The sequence below is a fragment of the Mytilus trossulus genome, chromosome 4 (assembly GCF_036588685.1).
Source record: "Mytilus trossulus isolate FHL-02 chromosome 4, PNRI_Mtr1.1.1.hap1, whole genome shotgun sequence".
Lineage (NCBI taxonomy): Eukaryota > Metazoa > Mollusca > Bivalvia > Mytilida > Mytilidae > Mytilus > Mytilus trossulus.
In genome coordinates this window covers 39,617,984-39,643,792 of record NC_086376.1, presented here as the reverse complement: position 1 = coordinate 39,643,792, position 25,809 = coordinate 39,617,984, and the positions used below count along the sequence as shown (strand labels likewise).

The 25,809-nt window shown below is 29.5% G+C and overlaps 1 protein-coding gene across 12 annotated transcripts in view; it reads left to right on the top strand.

Annotated features, from left to right (window-relative positions):
* The window catches only part of LOC134715280 (pleckstrin homology domain-containing family A member 1-like), a 33,218-nt gene extending 12,825 nt beyond the window's left edge, over positions 1 to 20,393 (top strand). For 4 of the 12 annotated variants that reach the window (XM_063577371.1, XM_063577370.1, XM_063577373.1 and 1 more), the window contains 5 exons: positions 560 to 620; positions 1,446 to 1,520; positions 2,318 to 2,341; positions 10,289 to 10,363; positions 20,155 to 20,393. In XM_063577371.1, the coding sequence (XP_063433441.1) occupies positions 560 to 620; positions 1,446 to 1,520; positions 2,318 to 2,341; positions 10,289 to 10,363; positions 20,155 to 20,232 (313 nt within the window). In that variant the 3' untranslated portion in view covers positions 20,233 to 20,393. Of the gene's footprint in view, positions 1 to 559; positions 621 to 1,445; positions 1,521 to 2,304; positions 2,342 to 4,542; positions 4,570 to 8,200; positions 8,283 to 10,288; positions 14,958 to 20,154 lie in introns of those variants that run through there. The other 8 variants (XM_063577375.1, XM_063577376.1, XM_063577377.1 and 5 more) reach the window with 5 other exon arrangements.
* The last annotated feature ends 5,416 nt before the right edge of the window (positions 20,394 to 25,809 follow it).

The window sequence follows — 25,809 nt, the reverse complement described above, 5'->3', positions numbered from 1 at the left end:
TCAAACAAAAAAAGGGAAGTTTATGGAAGAGTCTATACAAACTCTCTACACTTATGCACATCAGACATAGAAATTACCTTAATTGTCCCAAACAGAATCAAAATGATTGATGCAAGCTATACTTTATTGTAGTTTTAATATGGGTATTCGTAGGCTTTATATTTCGTGTTTTTTTTTACCTCACTATCGCTTGGGCAAAAATAATCGCGAATATAATGCCTACCCATGTTAAAACTACAATAAAGTATAGCTTACATCAATTATTTCTTAGATATAGACTGATTAAGTCTGTTTATTTTTTTTAGATTTGCTTTACAGATTTTAAAAATGAACCATTCATGTGTATTGATACTTATCTCCTCCATTATTTTGGGTTACCATGAAAACCATGCCTCATATGATGAAAAATTGAGCTGAATTTGTAATAATGCTACTATAGCTGTTTCTTGCATGTTGTCAGTTCTTTAATAATTTCTGTGAAATACTTGAATAGAATACAACCTACATTATTGTGGTGAAAAGTAGTATAGTGAAAAAAACATTTATTTTATTTGTGCAGGCATTCGAGTAGAGATAATTTGTTTGAAGTAGTAACAGCCAAAAGAACATTCTATATTCAGGTGAGTATAAGATTTTCTTATATACCGGTAATTACAATATGAAAATAAAAAGCTATGGTATAATTGATCACAAATGAGATTTATATCCACTAGACACTAATTGACCTTAATATAGGTAACAATATCCTTAATTTGTTCAGGCTTGTACAAGAATTTGTCGGCTTTTTTGCAAGAAATCAAATCTCTATTCCGTGCTGATAATATAAGCATAATCTAGAAACTAAAGTTCAAAGTCAATCGAGCAATTGCAAAGTTATCCATTAATGAATGTTTCTATTCTTTTTCAATTGCCATTTGGTGATATATCTCCTTCTGTATTCAGTTACTTATACATAATAAAATTGTGAATAGAAATTGTGAATGTGTCAAAGAGACAACAACCCCACCATTGAAAAGACAACAGGAGAAGGTCACCAACAGGTCTTCAATGTAGCGAGAAATTCCTGCACCCAGAAGTGTCCTTCAGCTGGCCCCTAAACAAATATATACTAGTTCAGTGATAATGAACGTCATACTAAACTCCATATTGTACACAAGAAACTAAAATTAAAAATAATACAAGACTAACGAATTCCCTGCTTTCAAATGATAAGATTTGAGACTTCCTGTTTAAAGTTTATCTAGAAAAGCACTTCTAAACCAAAAAAATTATGAAATGTTATTTTCATTTATGCATGATTTCAACTTATCATAAAATTCATAGTTTGAGTCATATAATTATTGTTTTGAAATTTCATCTGTCCATGAATATACATGTAGTACAAGTTCATAAAAAGCAAACAAAATATTTTATCCTTTCCATGTGTTTTGATATTTTGATTACAGTGTGATGACCCAGCTGATACTGACAAATGGGTGAATATGATGAAGCAAAACCTACCAACAACTCAGATATCACTGGTATGTTTTATTGTATTAATATTATATTAAAGGTTCACGTATAGCATGAGATGATCTTAGAAAACTATAAGCACCTTCTGGTGAAAGTTGGTGGGAAGTAGAATAAAATTAATATACAGTGTTTAAAAACACCATAGAAATAATAAAACTGGAATATACTCCACGCCTTTCATTCTCATTGGTATATTGAGCAAATTTCTATCTTATTTTCAATCAAAGAAAACTATAACTTTTAAAGTTGTCAAAAAAGTACAAAATGTTTTTATCGCAATCAAGTATGAATTTTCAGTGGTATTTTTAAACTGACTTCAAGGAGAAATCTTTTTAGGTAAAAATCTTCAAACTGATTTCAAGGTACATAAAATTATGTCTAAAAATGATATGGTTGATCTTTTTTTAATTAGGGCTGTTAAATGACAGGTTTTTAATAAGGGCTGACCTATAAAAGGGAAAGATGGTTTTACTAATCTACAGTAGCAATATGTTACTAATTTTTCAGTTATTTTGGTTGTTCTAATTTATTCTCATCTCTGAATTTTAAAAAAGGCCATATCATTCAATATTTTAAGTTTGCCCTACACTTTTATTTAAAAAAAAATGGTAATATCAACTTTCAATTTTAATGATCACGACTTTTCTATGCTTTTCCAATTATTGTTGTCTTGCTTTCAATAAATCACATGGGCAATATATTACTACCTTCCATTCATTAACATTTTTTGAAATGAAATTTAAGAAATTAAGAGGAATATCGCCTGCTGTTTAAACTTTACAAATATTTTAGACCAAATTAACAGGGCCAAATGGAGAGGCAATTGAAGGTAGTATTGTATAAGGGAGATTGTATAGAGCTAGGCTAGCTTTCTATACATATAAATGCTTAAATGCTTCACTAAAAAAAATTTCATTTTGTCATTCTTTTACTATTTGTATCAAGTAAAGAATGTTGAATTGAAAAATCTTGTGGTTTTTTTTATTACTTTATTTGACATGTTTGATGAATAAATTTTAACTGTTAGACAAAAATTCAAACATTTTTAAAATTCTCAAATCTAATGAAAGCTTTATATTATAGATCATTACAAAAATACCCCATAGTTGTTAACATTTTTTCAAAGACTAAGTGATTACTCAGCTGAAAAAGCTTACTTTAATTTAGTTTAACTTTTCCCAGAGCAGTTTTGTCTTGCCTGTTTTTGGGAGTTTCCAGACATATGCCTGCAATTTATGGCAGAGTCAATTTTGTAATTAGTTTACACAGGCAAGACAAAGTGAAAGATCTATAGTCGCCGTCAGCTGAAATTCGTTGCAGTTATCGGTAAAAATAATCTAAACTATCAACCACGTTCACTATATAGGAATCATGGAAGTAGAAGGGGCATACTTGTCCAAAATGATAAAAATGCAGAAAAATTATTTATAATTATTTATTAAAAAAGTAATGATAACCTCTACTTCAGCTCCTGTATCTGCCACTGATACATATCTTTGCTTATGATAGTTTATTATTTCAACATTTGATAGATTTTATATTGAAATAAATACAAATTCAGCACTAACAAGAGCATTTGTTAACACAATAGAATTTTGGGTTTCAAAGTTTTAATTTTCTTTAATGCTTAGACTTTGGATTGGGGTCTATTTCTCTGATTTTAAACCTCATTTTCTGTAACTAGCTGTGTTTATTTATAACTACAATTATATAATTTGATAAAATGATAATATATGAATGTGTTGAATTGCAACATGTGAAAGAAATTAAGAAATCATACTTTTAATGTTACTAGATGAAAAAGGTAATGAAGTATGGAATGATATATTGAATGCTGCTTAAAATTAACACAAAAGCTCTGCACTTTCTGTTAATTTAAAATTGAATTTGTAAAAATAAGGATATGATTGTCGTGGTAGGCCTTGAACAATGAGAAAGCTGATACAATAAGCAGTAAAAAACTGCTGCATGTAACAATGTGAACAGAATTCAAACAATAAACCAAAAACATATGACTGACAGCAACCATCAATAACCATTTAACAACAGGCTCCTGACTTGTGACAGACACTTAAAGAAAGTAAGGAAGTTATGAATAAATCTTTAAGAAAAAATGAACATTGAACTGTTAGACATATAAAAAAAACTAAAAACAACACAATAAGTGATTAATATTATTAGTTACACAGTACGCAATTTTCCTGAAATGAGAATTTATCGACCCGATAAAACCTGTATTAGGGCAATTGCACTCTGTGTAACAAATGTATCCTGATTTTGTTATATTACAAATCATTATATTCTAATTCAATTTATAGTACAATTAGTATAATATTAACAAAACATATCTAGATATTCAATCTTAAACTGAAAAATTAAAAAAAATAAGAACTATAAAGCAACTAATTTTTTTTTGTGTTAGGTCAATGGTATATGGAAGATAATTCCAATTGACATAATAAAAAATTGTACTGAAATTTATGAGGACAATATCAGCCAATCAACAATGATCAAATTGCAAGAAATTACTCTAAATCAGGATAAAAATAGTTCTTGAACCAGTTGGTATATCAAAGATACCATATTGAATCTGTTTATCATAAATGACTTCTTATCATGATATATTAAATTTCATCTACAACTAACGGCATGTCAATCTTTGTTTCTCAAAATATAGCTTCAACTAGTCTTGTATGTATCTATTTCATACAAGGCAATTTTGTTGTTATCATTTATGTGTACATCTAAATCCATTGAAATAGGAGGGTTTACTTATTTATAGTTTATTGGATTATTTCAAATACATTTTAGTTATATTATCTAGTAAAACCCAGGTTTACAAAATAACCCGGTTACTGATTAAGAATAACATTATTAATTTTCTTTACTTTCTTCTAGATTAAGCTCTGTTAGAAACTGTCAATTTCTGTTTTGAAATCTTTGCTTGTTTGTAGAATTTTGTTTTCGATTTGAGCATATTTGAATGATTGCTTTGTTTTTAAAATGTAAGCATGTTATTTTTATCTACAGATGAGTGAAACTGCCATCTGACTCATGGTAATCTTTTTCTAACCTTAGATTGATTGCAGAATTTTTGTTTACATATAATTTACCCTTAGTATGATTTTTTTACTTTCATTATATATATCACATGGTCCTGGGACAGGCTTACTATTATGGTTTTAATATTCCCTCCTATTTATATTTTTAGCTAATCTGGTGTAAATGGATATTTTAATTCATTGCCATCCCATTCATCTGTTATCCATTTATTTTTCCAAAAGATCGTGTGCTCTGTACCTAAAAGTGATTTCATCATTTGGGTGTCTGCTTTCAAAACTATGTCAGACTAGCACACTAAGTAAACAACATGGCTTCCGTTACTATAAATAGAACATAAGAAAGATAAAACAGATAAACAGTAGTAATAGTTAAAAATTTCAATTTGCAATTGTTCCAACTGTGATATCATTCTTGCAAAGCAAGACAGTTGTATCATTTGCAATGAGTGTTGTGTTAATGTCATCAACTCCTAATAGAAACTTTTCTGATAAGGTCCATTTCATTTTAGTTTTTAACATATTTATTTATAGTGAATTGGGAAACAAGTTTTGCAACTTATATTAATCCCTTTCCACTTTGCGGGTGTGAGTGTTTCCTTGTAGCAGCATAAGCCTGGTCTTTTTCGAAATCTACAAGGGTGTCTTTAACGTGCAAGAGATATGGCTCTCTCTAAACAAGGGTCAGCCATTAATCGTCCCCTTCCGACAGACTATCCTCAAGACCATACTCCCAAATGGTGTCATGGGAGAGTAAAAAATTCAGTCCCTGAAACTTTCATCCCGGAATGGAAATTTAACCAAGAACCTTTTGTGTTAGTAGTCAGATGCACTAACCACTACACCACGGCTCTCATTTTAGAAAGTTATATATCATTGTTATTTGGTATACAGTTTTAATGGCACTCTTAGTTATGCTTCAGTAACTAAGAAATTTTTCATTGCCTTTCGGATACTGTTTTTGAATGGTTTTGAGTGGAATTTATGAGTCTTGTTCAATTTTTATAATTACAAAACTGCCGGGTGATAGATATAGCTTTTAGGAACATTTTATTTTTAATTTCTGCTATGGTTATCAAAAATATGTCAGCTAAAAATGCTCCAAATAAAAGATACTATAGAAATATAGATAGTTAAATATGGAGAGTTTTCTCATTGGCACTCATACCACAACTTCCTATATCTAAAAACTATTTTCTTAAGAAATTCTGCAGTCTTATAGTATTTCCATACTTACCCTATAAGTAACCACTATTTATAAATACTTACCTTGCATTTGGTTCTTAGTATTATACTGTATCTTGGATTACTTTTTCATTACTTACATTTCAATTTTTTTTATATCAATTTCATAATGCATGATTTGCATAATCTTCAACTAAATTTTGACCTTTAGCTTTAAGCATGCAATCAATTTGAGGTTTCTTTGACATTGTACTCTGATATAAAGCTATGTTGTATTATATAGTCTACTTCATTTCTTCCAATCAATTGAATTACTCTGGTTAACTATCTTAATATTTGGTGTTGTGTGATATAGTTATGCATTTTCTTACCTGTAATTATGTAAACACATGTACATCTTGTATTGACATCATATCACCTTTCTTATATACATATATAACATGTACGTGATTTAACCCTTTCCTCCATTGAAATTTTTTTTTTGCATACTTTATTCGCATAAGAATTTTTTTGATAAAATGCTGAACTTATGATTTGAAGTATTAAAGCATTGTGAAAAACAACTATTTCATCAAATAAATTTAAGACAGATATTCCTATGATATTCCTTTTCATATTGGATACAAACTTTATTAAGTCAACTGCAGACACTTTGTAGTCGAAGTGTTTCAACTGAGGTACTACACAGGCGTCAAAAGGCGTCATTATGGAGTAAAGGGGGTGGCGTCAAAAGGCGTCATTATGGAGGAAAGGGTTAAACATTTTGCTGTATTGATCAATACACCCTTAAATCTAACATTATTATAAGAACGATGGTTCAAAAATATTTTTTTTTACAATTTCTGTGTTTTTGGAATACTAATTAATGAAATCATTACCGAAAATATATGTCCAAATAACAGGAGTTAATTGACCTTGACCTTGTCTGCTGTGATTTTTGTTGTAATTCAATGTATTTTTGTTGTAATTCAATGTTTGTCTCGCCTCCAAGATTTTTTTTTAAGGCAAGACATGAATACTTATCTGATGACTAAAGCTAAATATTTCAAATGTTATAAGAGCTAAACAATCCATAATTTGTATATGATCCAAAGTTTCCTTTTAGTCTTACCTATTTGCCTATGACCTTATTTTCATGACTCAGTGACTTCTCAAAAACTATAATGAAAGTTTAGTTTCTCATTTACTAGCTATGATTAATAGTGCAAATGTCATTGTTGTGTTTCCCTGAATAATTGGTCAACTGGGATTGCCTGAAATTGGTCTTTTATTATAAACTTAAAAGTGTATATGTTTGTTTTGTAATGTGACCTGACCTTGATCTTATTTTATTAGATCATTGAATAAGTTTCTTAGTAAGCAATACAGTGCATTTCAACTATATTTGGTATGTCATTATAAGTGTACATGTCTATTTTACAAAAGTGACCTGATCTTGATCTCATTTTCATGGTTCATTGATTCACAATTAGTTTAGTGAATAGCATAGTTCTACCTTATTTTATTTGTTCAGCCAATTATCTGTAGTCTGTGATAATTTATTAATTCCCATTGCACCTTTGGTCTATATAGTTTGACCATAGTACCGTAGAATTTTAATATCAAACTTAGGCCAGTTTCTCAAAGTCACTTATGTAGGCAAGATATGTCTGCATGACACTCTAGTTTAGTAGATTTTCAAGGATTGCTGTAAGAAGATGATGCATGGTAGTCTGTCATGAGAAAATAGCATGCTTATGTTAACACATAATTGTCCAAATACCACTTCATCTGACTTCGTGTAGTTTGGGTAATACCGTATAGCGGGTTATTTTCGCGGGTGTAAAATTTCGCGATTTTCATTGAACAAGGTATACGAAATATTTTGGCGGTTATTATTTTGGCGGTTATTATTTTGGCGGTTATTATTTTGGCGGATTAAAAACCTGTATTCATACCTTTGTATGTACACCTTTAATTTGGCGGAACTTATTTTGGCGATTTTGTTCTATCCGCGAAAATAAGCGAAAATTTGCACCCCGCGAAAATAACCCGCTATACGGTAGTCCAAAAGAAGTCAGTACATGTATCACAGTTATGACATTTTTGTTGAGGCCTAGTTTTCTGTCCACAGTTTATAAAATGTTAATACTGACAGGTGTGAATTATTTTTGTCAATTACCCGAAGTAATTATATAATAAACACAAAAAAATAGTTCCACTTCACTGTTTCAGAAAGTAAAGGACTATGGGTAATTTCATTAATTGTACCTCAAAATGAAAATAATGCCCTGTCATTGGTTGAATCTCCATTATTTAAGATGTTTTTAACCAATCACATCATTTTGTTGCACACTTTTTAAATATTACTCAGAATGCTTTAGATTAATTCTGAAAAAGACAACATGCACTGTTTTTTTGTTATAAATTAACCATAACAACCGTTATTGTGTATGGTTAAGCAGAGTCCCAATGATGTATCAGATGATGATCAAGAACAAGAGGCCCCTTCAGAGAGGAAATTTGTTTATGAATCAATGGTTTGAGGTATAGTGACTCACTCTATGACTCCTTTCACAACCTGAACTACCCAGTCAAAGTAGTGGTACATTCTTTTGCACAGATTAATCTTATAAGTTGTAAAATCCTTTCTCCTGTTAATAATTTAATATTTGTTTGTGAAATAATTGTGTGAAATTGCTGATTATTTTAATTCTATGTTTAATATACTAAAGTAGATGAAATCGAATCTCAGTAAAAAAAATTAGCCTAAATAAGACATTCACTGGTAGATGAAGAACAAAAAAATCATTTCAACATTTTCATGCTTTTGCTTGCATCATATGTTAACCCATCCTGCAATTTATAAACAAACCCAACAGCCAGTTAGAGAATCTATAATCATCATAAACTGCCTTTATAAATACTTAATCTTTGTACATAACTTCCTTATAAAAACATTTATCATATGTATTTTCTGTATATGTTATAATATGTTTGAAAGACTATACATGTAATAAGAATTGCTTTGAATGATTGCAGATCCATATGCTATGTAAATTAATATTCATACTGTTTTCATAATAATATGTACATTGTGTTAAAAACATTGAATGCTTATCATTATTGAAGAACCATTGATAATCTATAAATATCTTTATTCAGATTTTAAGCTTTCAAAGGAATATTTATATTCTATGTTAATGGTCATGTCATTACTGCAAAAGCAGGACATATCTGTGTATTTTAATTTTTTTTTGTTTTCCTGGAAAAAGTGAAATTTTCATCAGTAAATTTTTTTTTTTTTTTTTACTCATAGAAATAGGAAGGAGTTTTTTTCTGGAAATGATTACTCTCATCAAGTTGATTGTTTTCATTGGTAGTATATATATCTAAAAAAGAAGATGCGGTATGATTGCTAATGAGACAACTCTTCACAAGAGACCAAAATGACACAGAAATTAACAAGCATACAGGTCATTGTATGGCCTTTTTTGCTTGAATATATTTTCTTTTACTGTTATATAACGTGTTAGATTAAGGTTATACAAATACATGTAGTACAACATATATTGATGTTCATGATCTTTGATTCCTGCAATTATTTCAATTTGTAATTATGATCATTCTTGTTATGAATAAGAAAATCAATGAAGACACAAAATCTGACGTAAAGTCAGACAGACTAACTAATTTCATCTTACAAAATTTTATTTTGCTACATTGTACAAGGAAAAGGGCAAAGATTTAGATTAAAGACTATTGTCTCATTAAATATTTGAAGGTGAAAAAGAGAGAAGTAAGATACCAAGGGTATATTCAAAACTCATATGTGGAAGTGAAACTGACAAGCCCATCGAAAAAAATCATTATGAAATTTTTTATACACTCTTTTGTTCATTGAATAGCCTGATACTCAGTAAACACAATCTATATACTATCACTAATTAATGGTTAGGTATTTTATGTTCTCCTGGCATAGTCCTTCATTTTAATTTTGCACATGGTTTTGATGAAGTGATCTTTCCCATCTAACAATTTAGGATTAAATCTGCACTGAATCTAGATATGTTTAGGAGTTACTTTTATTTAGATTGCACTATTGTAAAGCAAAGAAAAAAAAATCATAATTGGGCAGCATCCTAAATACAGCATCATTGATTTTTTAACATTTGGTCACTCATTTTTTTTTTTTTTTTAATTTAGAAAACCCAATAATTATAATCTCTAGTCACATTACACTTTTAATACAAATTAGTTTAAGAATCTTTGTCTTTCTCAAAGATATCTAAAAATCTATGATGATATTGTCACAATTTTATGTGATACCAATCTTTGCAAATTGTGAATTAATTGAAACAATAGATCGAACAATTGCTGAAACTGTCTTTCTCAAACTCGTACAAAAAATCAACTTTCTGGCAATTTTGTGACCCGAATATTCCCTAGTAGTTTATATGTTTGTTCTAAAAAGTGTTTGATAAATTAGTATGTAAATATTTCAATAATTGTTTTCCATCATTAATTTCACAATATTTCATGTATCATTGCAGACGCAGAGTCTACGGAGGCCACCAACGAACTCTCAGGAGATGGCAGTGACCCGGGTGTTTCCTAGTAAAGAATGGGTATGACCTGCATGTCATTGCCATGGTTACCAGTAGCTAATTAGTTACATGTTGTTACATTTAGATAATATTATGTTAATGAATGATTTTATATTCACTGTTATCAAAACCACTACAATTTGCCATGCATTTATTTTCTGGGACCCTGCATGGGTTTGTTGATAATAGTTGACCACTTGGTTATTGACCAATTGTTATTAAATATTTGATAAGAAGCTCTTAAATTTGAAGCTTTGATTATTTGAATACCATTCATATAAAAGTGAAGGATTATATGATTACTGCTTTAAACATTTTTATGATCATACAATTATTTGATTACCCCATGCAGGGCCTCTTTTCTTACATTCCATTTATAATTGAAAGTGCTTCTTTGAAATCCACCGAATTGACTTGTTATTTTTCTCATTATTTATAGACTTATTTTGAAAATGTAATGCAATGTATATGTTTCTGTTATTTTGTTAACTTTAAATATGACTATATAAGGCTTGGACTCAGACCAAAATAAAGTGAAAAACATTATAAGGACATAAATATATTATGCATTAAATGCCACAAAACTGTATCATGGAATACTGATAAAACAATTTTAAAGTTAAGGCAGAGCATGAAAGAATTTTAACAGTAAAATTTTAGTGAAAGAGTAATCATTCTTTTCATTATCATTATGAAGCACAGTTCTCCATTACTTATTATACATCTCTATGGCAGTTGATTCTGCTTTATGCTAGTAACATCATTATAGTGTGTTTGGGATTTTGTCAATTGTTAAAAGACATTTAAAGCTTCATTGATTTTGCATGTGAAAATGAAAGTTAGTAATGAAAACTAAATACATTGAACAAAGAATAAATTAAATTGTTGTAAAATAAATGAAAAAGTTAGAGGAATTTTGCAACATAATGACATCTATCAAAATCATAAAAGATATCAAAAGTGACAATATTTTTGGTAGTTTTAATGCATGTTTGCTTGAAGGAAACAAAAAGTATATTTTTAAAACAACAAACTATTTTAAATTGAGGGTCATATTGCAACCTTTCACCAAATACATAATAGACAGGATTTTTTCAATGAGAATTTTTTAATATCTGATCTCAAATTTTACTTGTTCACTATCCTAAAAAAAAGTGGTAAATAACTTAAATTGTGTTGTTGATTTGATTTCTATATATAACTTAAACAAGGCATTATATTAGCTTTAAATGTGACATGCCAATACAAATTCAAGTAATGCTTTAAAGCATTCTGCTTTAACTAAGAAGAAAAAATTTTGCTGAATATTATTTGTTTTACGTTATTAAGTTATTGTATCTTTATAATGTTTTTCTTTACATTCCCCAAAAAACATCTTCTCTGAATGGGAAACTTCCATCAACCCGAAGTAAAAATTGTTGATATCTTATGGATAGCTTAGGTCCTGTTATGAACAACAACACACCCTAGAGAATTGATAATTTGTAAGATCTTGGTCAGTAATGAAGCTTTAGAAAGTTAAACTTAATTTTTTTTGCTGGTTTCATTCATTCATGATATTTCTTCATCTTTATCCACTGGTACATAAAATAACCAACATCTCCATTTAGTCATACCCTATTCAAGTAACAAAGTGTTCTGTTAATACAGATTTCACTGTAAATGAAAATAACTTAATTTACTTTGAGATGAATAACAGCAATGCAAGCACTGTCAGTTGGTTTTTGTTTTGTCAATTGCTTGAAGAGATTTTGTAATGAATTAGTCAATCATTTTCCTTCTTGTTAGGCCCTTTCTTTCTTGATTTTGGTGCACATAGCAGATTAAGAAAAGAATCAACATTTTTTTTAACAAAACATTCACTCTTTAATTTTCTAATGCATGTGTATGTAAATGTTCTTTTTGTGTATAAATACTTTTAACAGTATGATCTGACATTATTTTCATCTCAGAAATGAAAGATGTGCAATAAAAACTTTTTAGAAAATACTAATACAACAAAAAAAAAAATTACTTGTTTTTTTGTTATAAAATTACAAATTTTTGAAAGTATATCCTATTCAAACTTTTAAAATCTCTTGTAAAGACAACTCCAAAAGTAACAGAAACTGACATTTTTTAGTCAGAAATTATGCATACTTTTCATAAAAAGTATATTTGTGACAATATGTAAATAAAAATTTCTTCTTAAGTTTGAAAAATTTCAAGTTGATGTGAAAGTTACCAAGAAAAACACAAAATAATTCTGATTTGTTAGATTGTTATTTTGGATGACATTTGTCTTCGTAAGTCTTTTTGAACTTTCTGTGTAAAATAAAGATATTATCTGACAAACTACCGGTACTCATTAAAGTTCCAGTATTGTATATGATATAGCTCACGCGTTTAACAATTTAATAATTACAATTTAACTGAATGCATACCTTCAGTATTTGATGTTCATGGAATTAATATATAACACATTTACAAACTTATGCATCATGGAAATATTTAATGTTGAAATTTCCAACCTTTCGTTCCAATTTTTTTCTAATTTTTAATGCTTATTGTAATGAAACCTTGAAGGTGAATTTTCTGTTCCCTCTTTTCATATTTCTTTCATTTTACTCAAAATGTAGGAATTTATGCTTTAAATATAATACCAGGACTAAAATGCATAATAGATAATGTAAAAGTATAGGGCTAGATCTAGTGTAGTTTGTAGTGCATTTTCTTATTGATAATATAATTAAATTGATGCAAAGTGTACATGGTATAGGACTTTATTTTAGATCTTGATGAAATTGTTTAAACTATACCCTCTTTGCAAACAATAAAACAGAAGTGTTCACAGCTATAATATTTCAATTCTAATCAAAATGTTGTGGACGAACTTTCGAGAAATGCAGTTCAAAGCAGATATTGCATATTTTATGGCGCTATTGGTGTCCATTCTTTACATTTATAGATCTATTTCATAACTTTTCATTTATTTTATCTCTGGAATTATAAATGCTACATGTATCATTTGTTATATTCAGAAAAGAGTTCAAATAGTTCTTTTAAATGCATAGAAAAATCCAATCATGTATACTCCTATCATATATACTATGTTATAAAATTGCAAAAGCCCAGAACTTAAAACTCTGAAGTTTTAAACCAATTTCAGCTGCTGTATGCTTTTTCATGACATTTTGAGTTTGGTCCAAGCTTTCCTTATACTGTAATTGAATTTTTATTCAAGTGATATGCATGAATTCAAAGTTACAGTTCAAACTTTTTTGTCTCCCCTAAAATAAATTGAACAGAATATGCAAGACCTCAGTATACCTATATATTGGCAAAGGGGTTGCTTTTTGTATAAAGCATCATATTGCAAAACAATGTAGAGATGGACAGTCCTTATTTGATATTTTTGTACACTGTTAATTAAGGTGTTCTTTGACAATTTTTTTTGATAATTTTCTATTTAAATGTGTGTTCTGAACAAAATTTTCTTATTGTTACATTGTTATAAAGAACAAAATATGCTGAGAAGACTATCTTCCTAAAACTTTGTAACTTTATATATATCTTATTGGATTTTTATTAAATTTATCATGTTTTCATGACTTTTTTTTAATGAGCATCCATTCTTTTAAAATTATTATATATTGTGGATAATTTTTATAAGTTTATTCAACCATGTGTTATTTCTAAGCATAAAATTTAATAAAACCAAAGTTTAGATATGTTATTTTTTATATTTGAATTTAATGTAAAAAGCAGAATCTGAGATTACAAAAGTCTGTTTAATAAACAATAGTACACATATATAAGTGAAACAAAATTCAATTGTTAATAAAGGTTTTATATATTCATTTGTAACTCTGACATAAAAAAAATTAAAAACAACAGTGCAAATATTGATTTTTTTTATAAAAAAATGTAAATTTTTGACAAAGACATGTGTATATCTTGTGGATTCATTTATTTTTGTTTGTGTCAACTTAGCAATATCAGAAGAAAAATATCCTGCATTGTCTAACACCATGTATTGTAAAATTTTCAAGTGTGTCTTTTTTTTACTTTGTTCATGGTCAGCATTTTCCTTCAAGTTTCATCATGTGGAACTTTATGGTCCATTTATGGGCATTGTACAGAGCCATGAACAAAGTAAACAACAAAAATTTAACTTCCCATTGTAAGACCTGAGCCACAAAAAAACCTGAAGTTTCGTACTTTCTTCACCATAAATTAACAAAACACTGTGCTGAAAATATTTTATGTTGTCACACATTCAGTATTTTTATTATTTTCTTTTTTTGATTAAGCCAGGTTTGGTTTGACAGATAAATGACAGACAAACCAGTTTATAAATTTATTAATTTTCTTTTTAATTCCTCTTCTGATATTTTCAATGAAAATTGATATTCAACACAAATGTCAATGAATTCACAATTTATAGAACCTATATACTCACATTACATTCCAAGTACACTTTACTTGAAAGACAACATATTAAAAACCTGCACATTTATATTTTAAAAGTAGTACATATTTCAACATGTTATTTGATACTATTAGTTTTTTTTATGCTGTATGTAAAAGCTTTATATAAGCAAACTATATATTTCAATAAAAATGTTAGTACTAATTTGCATGTGTTTGTGTTTGTTCATGGCATGTTTTTATTTTGTTTTATTAGCTTTTGTCCCTATACTAATACAGTTAATTGATCCTGCTAGTTTTTATACGACTGCAAATTTTGAAAAAATTTTCGTCGTATATTGCTATCACGTTGGCGTCGTCGTCGTCGTTGTCGTCGTCGTCCGAATACTTTTAGTTTTCGCACTCTAACTTTAGTAAAAGTGAATATAAATCTATAAAATTTTATCACAAGGTTTATGACCACAAAAGGAAGGTTGGTATTGATTTTGGGAGTTTTGGTCCCAACATTTTAGGAATTAGGGGCCAAAAAGGGCCCAAATAAGCATTTTCTTGGTTTTCGCACTATAACTTTAGTTTAAGTTAATAGAAATCTATGAAATTTTGACACAAGGTTTATGACCACAAAAGAAAGGTTGGGATTGATTTTGGGAGTTTTGGTTTCAACAATGTAGGAATTAGGGGCCAAAAAAGGGCCCAAATAAGCATTATTCTTGGTTTTCGCACAATAACTTTAGTTTAAGTAAATAGAAAATAATGAAATTTAAACACAATGTTTATGACCACAAAAGGAAGGTTGGTATTGATTTTGGGAGTTAAGGTCCCAACAGTTTAGGAATTAGGGGCCAAAAAGGGACCCAAATAAGCATTTTTCTTGGTTTTCGCACCATAACTTTAGTATAAGTAAATAGAAATCTATGAAATTTAAACACAAGGTTTATGACCACAAAAGGAAGGTTGGTAATGATTTTGGGAGTTTTGGTCCCAACAGTTTAGGAATAAGGGGCCCAAAGGGTCCAAAATTAAACTTTGTTTGATTTCATCAAAATTGAATAATTGAGGTTCTTTGATATGCCGAATCTAACTGTGTGTGTAGATTTTTAACTTTTGGTCCCGTTTTCAAATTGGTCTACATTAAGGTCCAAAGGGTCCAAAATTAAACTTCGTTTGATTTTGACAAAAAATTAATCGGTTGGGTTCTTTGATATGCTGAATCTAAAAATGTACTTAGATTCTTGATTATCGGCCCAGTTTTCAAGTTGGTCCAAATCGGGGTCCAAAATTAAACTTTGTTTGATTTCATCAAAAATTGAATAAATGGGGTTCTTTGATATGCCAAATCTAACTGTGTATGTAGATTCCTCATTTTTGGTCTTGTTTTCAAATTGGTCTACATTAAAGTCCAAAGGGTCCAAAATTAAACTTAGTTTGATTTTAACAAAAATTGAAATCTTGGGGTTCTTTGATATGCTGAATCCAAACATGTACTTAGATTTTTGATTATGGGCCCAGTTTTCAAGTTGGTCCAAATCAGGATCTAAAATTATTATATTAAGTTTTGTGCAATAGCAAGTCTTTTCAATTTCAGTATTGCGCAATGGCAAGAAATATCTAATTGCAAAATATTGTGAAATAGCAATTTTGTTTTTAATAAGAGTTATCTTTCTTTGTCCAGAATAGTAAGCAAGAAATATCTAATTGTAAGAATTTTTTTTATTTGGAGTTATCTTTCTTTGTCCAGAATCAACTTAAATCTTTGTTATATTTATACAATATACAATGTATATTCACTTTTTACTACCAACTGATAAATTAAAATAATCTTTACCATTCAGTGATAACAAGCAGTTTTTTTACATCTTTATATTTTATGATGTATTTAAATGAGTAGTAATTGTTGCAAACTCCATTAGAAATTTTAATTGAGATTAGTTTTGGTATAAGGGAAAGGGGGATGTGATTAAAAAAATTGGGTTCAATTTTCTCATTTGAAATTTCATAAATAAAAAGAAAATTTCTTCAAACATTTTTTTGAGAGGAATAATATTCAACAGCATAGTGAATTGCTCTAAGAGAAAACACAAATTTTAATTTCATTAGAACACATTCATTCTGTGTCAGAAACCTATGCTGTGTCAACTATTTAATCACAATCCAAATTTAGAGCTGAATCCAGCTTGAATGTTGTGTCCATACTTGCCCCAACCGTTCAGGGTTCAACCTCTGCGGTCGTATAAAGCTACGCCCTGCGGAGCATCTGGTTTACCTTGTGGCATGTTTTCTAGTCAGTATTTTGGTATAAATAAAAGGTTATATCAGTGAGACAGTAACTCAACAAATCAAGAGGTATTAAAGACATCTCGATACAAAAATGTTGTCTTTAACAATGGGCAAGTGTCTAACATGTTTATGAAGTAAAAGTATACTGTAAATTCAGAAATTATTGTGTGCATTTATTATTGCAATTTTTTTTAAGAATGAACAAAATTATAAGACTAATTATTGAGATTTCAAGAAAATCTGCATATAGATAAATGTATCAAATATCAGAATGCTAGTTCTTATAATCAAATAATCACCAAGTCGTATTATTAGCATTTATAAAAACCTCGCAATAATTTCTCAATTTTACAGTATATCTTATAGGTCTGAAAAGAGAGGTCAGTCCTTACCTTCAAAATGACAAAATTGATTGGTAAAAAGTGGAGATAATAGTATATCAATTCAAAGGGGTAATGAAAAACCATAAGTTGAAAAAAAAAACCAGTGAAAATTTTGAACCCAAAAATAAAAGATGACAAAAAAGTCTTCAAACACTACACAGAGAACTTAATATGAGCAACAGGAACCCTACTTTATAAAAACTGTTATAAGAACATGGGTGCTCAGTAAGGGCAGCAGCTCCTGCTCCACAAGTGACACCTGCTGTAGTAGTATGGGATAATTTTGAGCTATGTTTATATTGGTGCATTGGCATTTCACATATTCTCCCAGCTCACTGATCATAATAAGACCATGTGAGGTATTGTCATCTTTTGGCATCCATTGTCTCTTGGTCATAAACTTAGTACCCAATCTTCTCCTCTAAAACCAATAGGATAATTTAAACAAACTTTGATAACCACTGTCGATTCATTAATATTTGTTGGATACAAAATTTCGTGAATACAGGGGACCACAAATTTAAATGTTCAACGAATTACAAATTTCCAAAAGGAATATATATACTGACTTTGTCAAAACCACAAAATTAAATATCAATGAAAATGCAAGTTTTTCTCAATCCACAAAAATAAATGAATCCACAGTATACCGGATATTTGGTAAATAGGATTCTTGCAAGGTCTACATGTCTTACAAGACAGGGTTGAACTGACCTCCACCACATTTCATGAATCAGTCATCAGTTTAACTGTTCATTGGTTGTCCATATCTGAGATGCTATAATTCAATAATCCATTTGTCTTAAATTCAAGTATGGAATAACTGTTTGGAGGCAGGTTTCAGCATCATTTTTATGATTAATTGGTAATGTAAAATTTTGTGGTTTGAACTATTTCTCAGACACTGTAAGCAGTAGATCAGCTGTATTTTTTCATTCAATAATTTTAAGGTGAATTTGAAATTGAAAATGAAATAGGGAATGTGTCAAAGAGACAACAACCTGACCAAAGGACAGAAAACAACCAGACCAGCACTGGGTAATATAACACAGCAAGAAAATCTCGCACCAAGAGGCAGACTTAAACTGACTCCTGAACAAAATGGGTACTAGTTCAGAAAATGGACATCACACTAAACTCCAAAATATATAAATGAACTAAAAACACAAAAAAGACCGAACAATAGATATAGGAAGATGTGGTGTAAGTGCCAATGAGACAACTCTCCATCCAAATAACAATTTAAAAAGTAAACCATTATAGGTTAAAGTACGGCCTTCAACACGGAGCCTTGGCTCACACCGAACAACAAGCTATAAAGGGCCCCAAAATTACTAGTGTAAAACCATTCAAACGGGAAAACCAACGGTCTAATCTATATAAACAAAACGAGAAACGAGAAACACGTATATATTACATAAACAAACGACAACTACTGTACATCAGATTCCTGACTTAGGAGAAGTGCAAACATTTGCAGCGGGATTAAACTTTTAATGGATCCAAACTTCTCCCTTTTTTCTGAAACAATAGCATAACATCACAACATAGAAAAACATACGATAAAGGCCAGAAGCTCCTGACTTAGAACAGAGCTAAAATGTGGTGTGGTTAAACATGTTTTGTGATATTTCCACCCTTTCCCTTTAGCCAATGTAGAATAATCAAACATGCATGCTGACTATGCAGTATGGGCTATGCTCCTTGTTGAAGGCCATTCGATGACCTATAGTTCTTAATTTTTGTGTCTTTTGGTCTCTTGTTTAGAGTTGTCTCATTGGCAATCATACCACATCTTCTTTTTTATATGTCTGTCTAGCAGGTTTTATCTATTTCTATTATTTCTATTTCTTAGATACTATAAGTAATACTCAGGGTAGGACCACTATATTTGGTGTATAGAATGATCGTAAGGTGTACATGTCTGTCTAACAGGGTTCATCTGACCTTGACTTCATTTTAATGGTTCTTTACCAGGAGTTATGTCAAGATTTAATTGGAATGTCTGTTTCTCTATACTTTAAGCAATATGTCAACTATATCTGGTTTAGGAAGGGTTGCATTGACCTGGTGTACTTGTTATCTGGCAGAGTTCATCTGATCTAGACCTCAATTTTATGGTTTATTGGTCAACATTCAATTTTCTTATTTATTTTTGTTTCTGAGGAACCCCCCATTTTTTTTGACAATCAATGCATTTGAACGGATACATATAGTTGCCCCCCCCCTTTTTTTTTTAAAAATGACTGGATCTGCCCCTGGATACTTTAAGAAATAGATGAACTACTGTTCATCTGGTGAATGGTATGATTGTTAGTATAATATGACTCTTTCTGGGTTTATCTGACCATGACCAACATGGCAGAGGAAAATATATTCAGAAACTTTTTTCTCTTTTGTCTAATGAAAATCACTAACTGATAGAGATACTTTATATAGAAGAAAATATCAGCAGGACAAGATCAACAAATAGGTTAAAATATAGCTGAAATTGGCAGTTGACTTCTGATAGGTATTATTATCCCTGAAAAAAACCCCTATTTTTTGCCTTTTTAAATTGTGTATACCACAAAATTAATCAACAGAACAAAATTTACAAAATGGATCAACAAGGAGAAAATTATCAATACACTTTCCCCAATTTCGTTATAGATGAATATAGAATGTTCTGCTGATCAAAGTGTGAGATATCAAGTCCAATTAATTTCCTAACGATATCATTTGAATTTCTTTCTATTTTAGAGACCAGAATCACCACAGCGAAGTAGTAGTCAAATTGATGAAAATCAACAGAAGAAACGAAGTTGGTTATGGTCATAAGTTGAGAATCACCAAGTTCACAGCCATTTTTTATTTTCATGCATCAGTTTTAAGATATGTCAGAAAAATGTTGTAGAGTCATGTCACATAATAACATTTAAGGGCAAATTGACTTAAACCTTACCTTAACAAAGCAAATGCATATTTTATGAGAATTCAGGAACAGAAGTTCTATTCTATGCCATTTTTTAGGGTAAAGATTGCATGAAAGGCAATCAAAATCCTATGGCACAGACTTGATCACTACCTTTGATAGGCAATATAGGAAAGGTGTACTGACATAAGTGGTCTACCTTTTATAGTTTAATCAAAATTATGCAGATAAATAACTATAAAATAATGTTGTGAATTGATCCTATCGAGTCATGTCATGTTAATATTAATGATATGGTATACTGTCTACTTCAATATTTATGTTACAAGATGGTGTTTATTTGAATTACCATAATTGGCAAAAAACAAACTTTTTTTTATTTAAAATTACATAAGTTATGCATGGGGTATGAATCTGTAATAAAAATAGGTTCAACTTCCAATGTACAATCATGAACAAAGAAATATAACTCTAACTCAAATTTTTAACTTGCCCTATAAAATATAATTCAATTGCAAGATGACAGCAATCTTTACCATTCAGTTCTGACAAGTAATTTGGTTAAGATCTTGGGGAAACATTTGAGTTTGTGCATTTGCCTATGATATAACGTTCCACTAAAACATTACATTTGAATTGATAATCTTCGACACAATGAATTTCATTTATTGCTTAAAAACTATTTATTAATCAGTTATTTCATCAACTCACTTTTATTATAGTTATACATTCTCTTTATTTTGCCATAGTTTTTACCTCATAATCTGCTCATGTAATTTTCAATATTAACAGTCTATTAATTCTAAACTGTTTGACGTGAGTTAAAACACTCAATGACCAAAAAAGTCCAAGAAAAAAGTAGCTTTTTTCCATAACATAGTTAAGAGTTAAGTGGTCCTAAACTTAAAGGTGTAACACCACTAATTCAGGCCCGGCCAGAAAGCACATACCAGAAAGTAGTACATATTTAACACAAAATAGTTCTTACGCATGAGTGTAACTTTCAAAATATGTAGAATATTTAGGTATTTTTGGTACCAAATGAAAGCTGAAGGACTAGTGATCATTGTAGAACACTTTTGGACTTTTAAATTTGAATATTAAAAAAACTGCACCAAATTTTAAAAAGAGGGTACATTTTGTCAGTTTGTCAGATCTGAAGTACCTGTTTTGGTACATCTGAAGTTCCGGGAACCAGTTCTTTCTTATATGCCATGTAAGGTATGTTGAATTTTTCAGCACAAGACACCATAAAGTGTTGCTTTGAAATGCAATGATTGCCACTTTATTTGAACTTAAAATAAAAGAGGTGTGCCTGCTTGAAATGGAGGAATTTAACATAGAAAGCAATGGGACCATGAATTAGTGGTGTACTTCCTATTACAGAGAATCACCAGAAATCCAATTTTTAGAAGTTGTACCTATTCCAATGAAAATAAGTCAAATATGATGTTAGTAATCATGTTTAATCATCTTTTTTTGTCAACCAACCTGCTTATGGGAAATTTAAGCTCTTAAATTGGCATACTCAAGTATGTTAGCCTTTTATGGTCATACAACATGCATGCAGTTAAGACTTGACTCCAAGTTTTCATTTTTGCATTTTTTTTTTATTGAAATCAATAAAACATGTATTTTATGACTTGTTTATGGAACAAAATAACTGTTGGTCAAAATAATCTCATGATTTTTCAAGTTTTTTTGTTTTTCTTATGGTAGCCTTTTACAATCTAGGCAAATGGTATATACTCATATAAGAATTCTAAAATCTCACTGTACATGCAATTTTGGACCAGTTAAGCAACTTATCTAGCTGAGGGATATATAAAATGCTCTTATTAATCTATGTTTTACCACAGAATTATAATTCATACAAAAAAAACACCTTTTTCCATTGTCAAGAAAAAAGGGGGGATCATTTCTCATTTATGTCTTCAGTTTGGACTAATATATTTTTATTTAATGAAGAACCTCTGATAAAAATATGACTATTAGTAAGCACATAGCTTTCCTAATAGAAATTAATAAATAAAACAATGATATTGAGAATAAAAAAAATATATTGGCCAATGGTAATATACATATGCAGTTTTCTTTGAATAACCCATATGTTACTACCAGTCCAATTTGAGCTTTAAATTAATAAAATAGTATTTGGACTAAAGCATTATATGTTTTTTTTTGCTTGAAATATATCATAGAATGAAATAAAGTAATGCTCAAGTCAATATAGCAAGTTTGGTTCTGTTATAGGTGTAACACCACTAATTCAGGCCCGGCCAGAAAGCACATACCAGAAAGTAGTACATATTTAACACAAAATAGTTCTTACGCATGAGTGTAACTTTCAAAATATGTAGAATATTTAGGTATTTTTGGTACCAAATGAAAGCTGAAGGACTAGTGATCATTGTAGAACACTTTTGGACTTTTAAATTTGAATATTAAAAAAACTGCACCAAATTTTAAAAAGAGGGTATATTTTGTCAGTTTGTCAGATCTGAAGTACCTGTTTTGGTACATCTGAAGTTCCGGGAACCAGTTCTTTCTTATATGCCATGTAAGGTATGTTGAATTTTTCAGCACAAGACACCATAAAGTGTTGCTTTGAAATGCAATGATTGCCACTTTATTTGAACTTAAAATAAAAGAGGTGTGCCTGCTTGAAATGGAGGAATTTAACATAGAAAGCAATGGGACCATGAATTAGTGGTGTACTTCCTAAAGTTTGAACAACTGAATTTTGACATATTTCATGAAACTAAACTAATGAAAAATAATTGAAATCTTTATGAAGTGGTAGTCATTCCTATTTTATTGACACAATAACGATTTTCAGTCTTTCTATTTGATTAACAACTTTCAATTGCCAGACACTTTTTAGACAGGAAGTTACTGTTGATTCTGATATTTTCATGGGTATCAAAGAAAAAGGTTCAGGAAAACTATTTGAATCCCTAAGGGTTTCACAAAAAAAACAGGCCTTGGGGAAATCATTTGACTTATTGGTTCACCTTAACCCATGAAATTCTAAAAAAATAGTCGGAATAATAGCTTATATTAATTAAAGTACAATGTATATAGGTATCTGTTTTTTTTTCAGACAGGTACCTGCGGTAAATCTTCAGTAAATGGACTTTTCTGTAGATAGGGTTCACACTTTTATATAACTGGCTTTAAAACCAACATTTTTAAACAAACAAAGCAAAATTACTCTCTGCCTTTTCTCAAATGAAGTTCAAATGCATCTTCAGAATATACTCCTAATATAATGCCATGTCATAAAGAGTAACAATGCACTTCTTGCGATGATAAAAAGTTTTAAGCAGTAAAGTTATCCTTATATTAAGTAATATTTTTATCAACATTTAGTTACAAATTAAAAATACCATTTTTCTCATGCTGTAGAACAATCATATAATAATAGGTATATCATCCAATCATTTTTTACAGAAGTTTCTTTTTGTTCTGTTTCTTTTTTTTTTACTATTTTTATATTTGAGGGTTACTTAATTAGCTTTTATAATTTTCTACACAAGAATATTTATATCAGTCAATGTTTTAATTATTGTATATTTAAAACTGCAAGGTGTCAACTCTTCAGAATTTCTAAATTTTCCTCTGAAGACTAATTTTGTTAGAGGGAGATTAATATCCCTATAAAGAATATAAAAAAGCCTTCCCATTCTCCTATTAAGTGATTATTATTCTGAGTACAAAAAAATATTTTAATAAGCAAATAATAATACTGCAAATAGGGTTGCACAATCAGTGTAGACTTAAAATTACATGAGAGCTTTTAAATAGACTATTTGTTATAAACTACCTATTGTATATTATTGAACAATAAGAATAGTGCTTAGACCAAAACGTGTGATTTCAGTGTACATAATTTATTTATTTTTGTATGCATTTTTTAGAAATTGATATTTTTACTTGTTAATTAATTTATTTATTTTAAAAGTGTTAAGCTTTGTGAAAATCTATTCCAAGTTTTTAATACATGTATTTTTATACAGGGCTTATGTATGTCATTTGTACTGTAGCAGACCATATAATATGCAATTAAAAATCCTTTGTAAAGTATCAATATTTCTTAACTTTTACTGGAAATTTACTTTTAAATATTCAGCTAATAAAACATCAAAACAAAACTCATTTAACTACAAAACAAAACTCATGTCAAAAGTATAGACCTGCTTCTTTGGTTTAGAAAATAGGTATTCATGAAAACATAATTTCACAAAATTGACTGGACATTGTACATTATAAACAAAATTCACATAGTCCAGATAGCCTGACCTGTTACAAGCACAAAATGCAGTGCATGGGGTTAGATGACATGAAAATATAAGACACCCTTGAGTTTAATTTCAATTGGCTTTACATAATATTCAACACAAGATTTAGCTGGACATTTTATTTCATCTTTTGATGACGAACATTTTTCTCTTCATATTTCCAATGATTCCCATATGTTTTATAAGTGTTTTAGTACTGTAACATCGTCAATGTTTTTGCACAGGTGAAATATTGTTCATGTTTTTTATTAGTCGTTAGTGCAGATTTGTGGTAAAACCAAACAATACTGCTAGCGTTAGTATCCTTTAAAAAATGGTCATTCAATATTATTTGTGCTCAAGATGGTGGATTTAAACTTCTGTGTACACCCACTTTCATTATTTTCATTTGTTTATTATACATATTCCTTTATTAAATTTTAACCTTTTGAAAATATGTAGATGTTTGACCATTTCAGAGAATTGGTATTTTGTCAAGTTGTTTTCTTAATTTCTTCCTTTTTTCCATTAAAAATACACTTTTGGTAATTAGAAGTATTGTTTTACAAGTTGGTATATTTACTAAACCTTAGTACCTCAAAAATATATGTTACATAAAATTGTATATACAAATATTCATATTTAAAGTTCTCAGTTTATAAAAAATCTGATTAAAATACAGATCTGGCCTCACGGTCATAAAACTTTCGAGCATGATTTTTGTACTCAGACTCCAAAATCAACCAATCAAATTGCTGGATTTCATGTTTCAAGCATGATTTTTGTGCTCCGAGCACTGAGCAAAGTTTTATGCCTTCAAGGCCTGATGTCCACCCTTTGCTTATAAATGTACAAAATCTGAAAACACTTGTACGTTGTCCTGGTAATAATTACTTTAGCCAATGATATTTCAGCCTCCAAATTTATGAAAGTATGTATCATTGTGATAAAACCAGAGAGACCCTAAAGGTTTTTCAAACAGAAAGTAGACTGGAGCATTAGCAGATCCTTTTTAGTAAAGTGTGGACACAGACATGTCTGTTTTTTAATCAGATTGATTTTTGTGTAATATGTTATGTTGTAAATTCCCTTTTTTATGTGTGCTGTGTTTGATATATGTGCTTTCCATATATTTTGTTAAACATTTGTGATTACCTCGCTTATTCCTAATGTACAATATTTTGTTATTGCTTTTTGTAATTT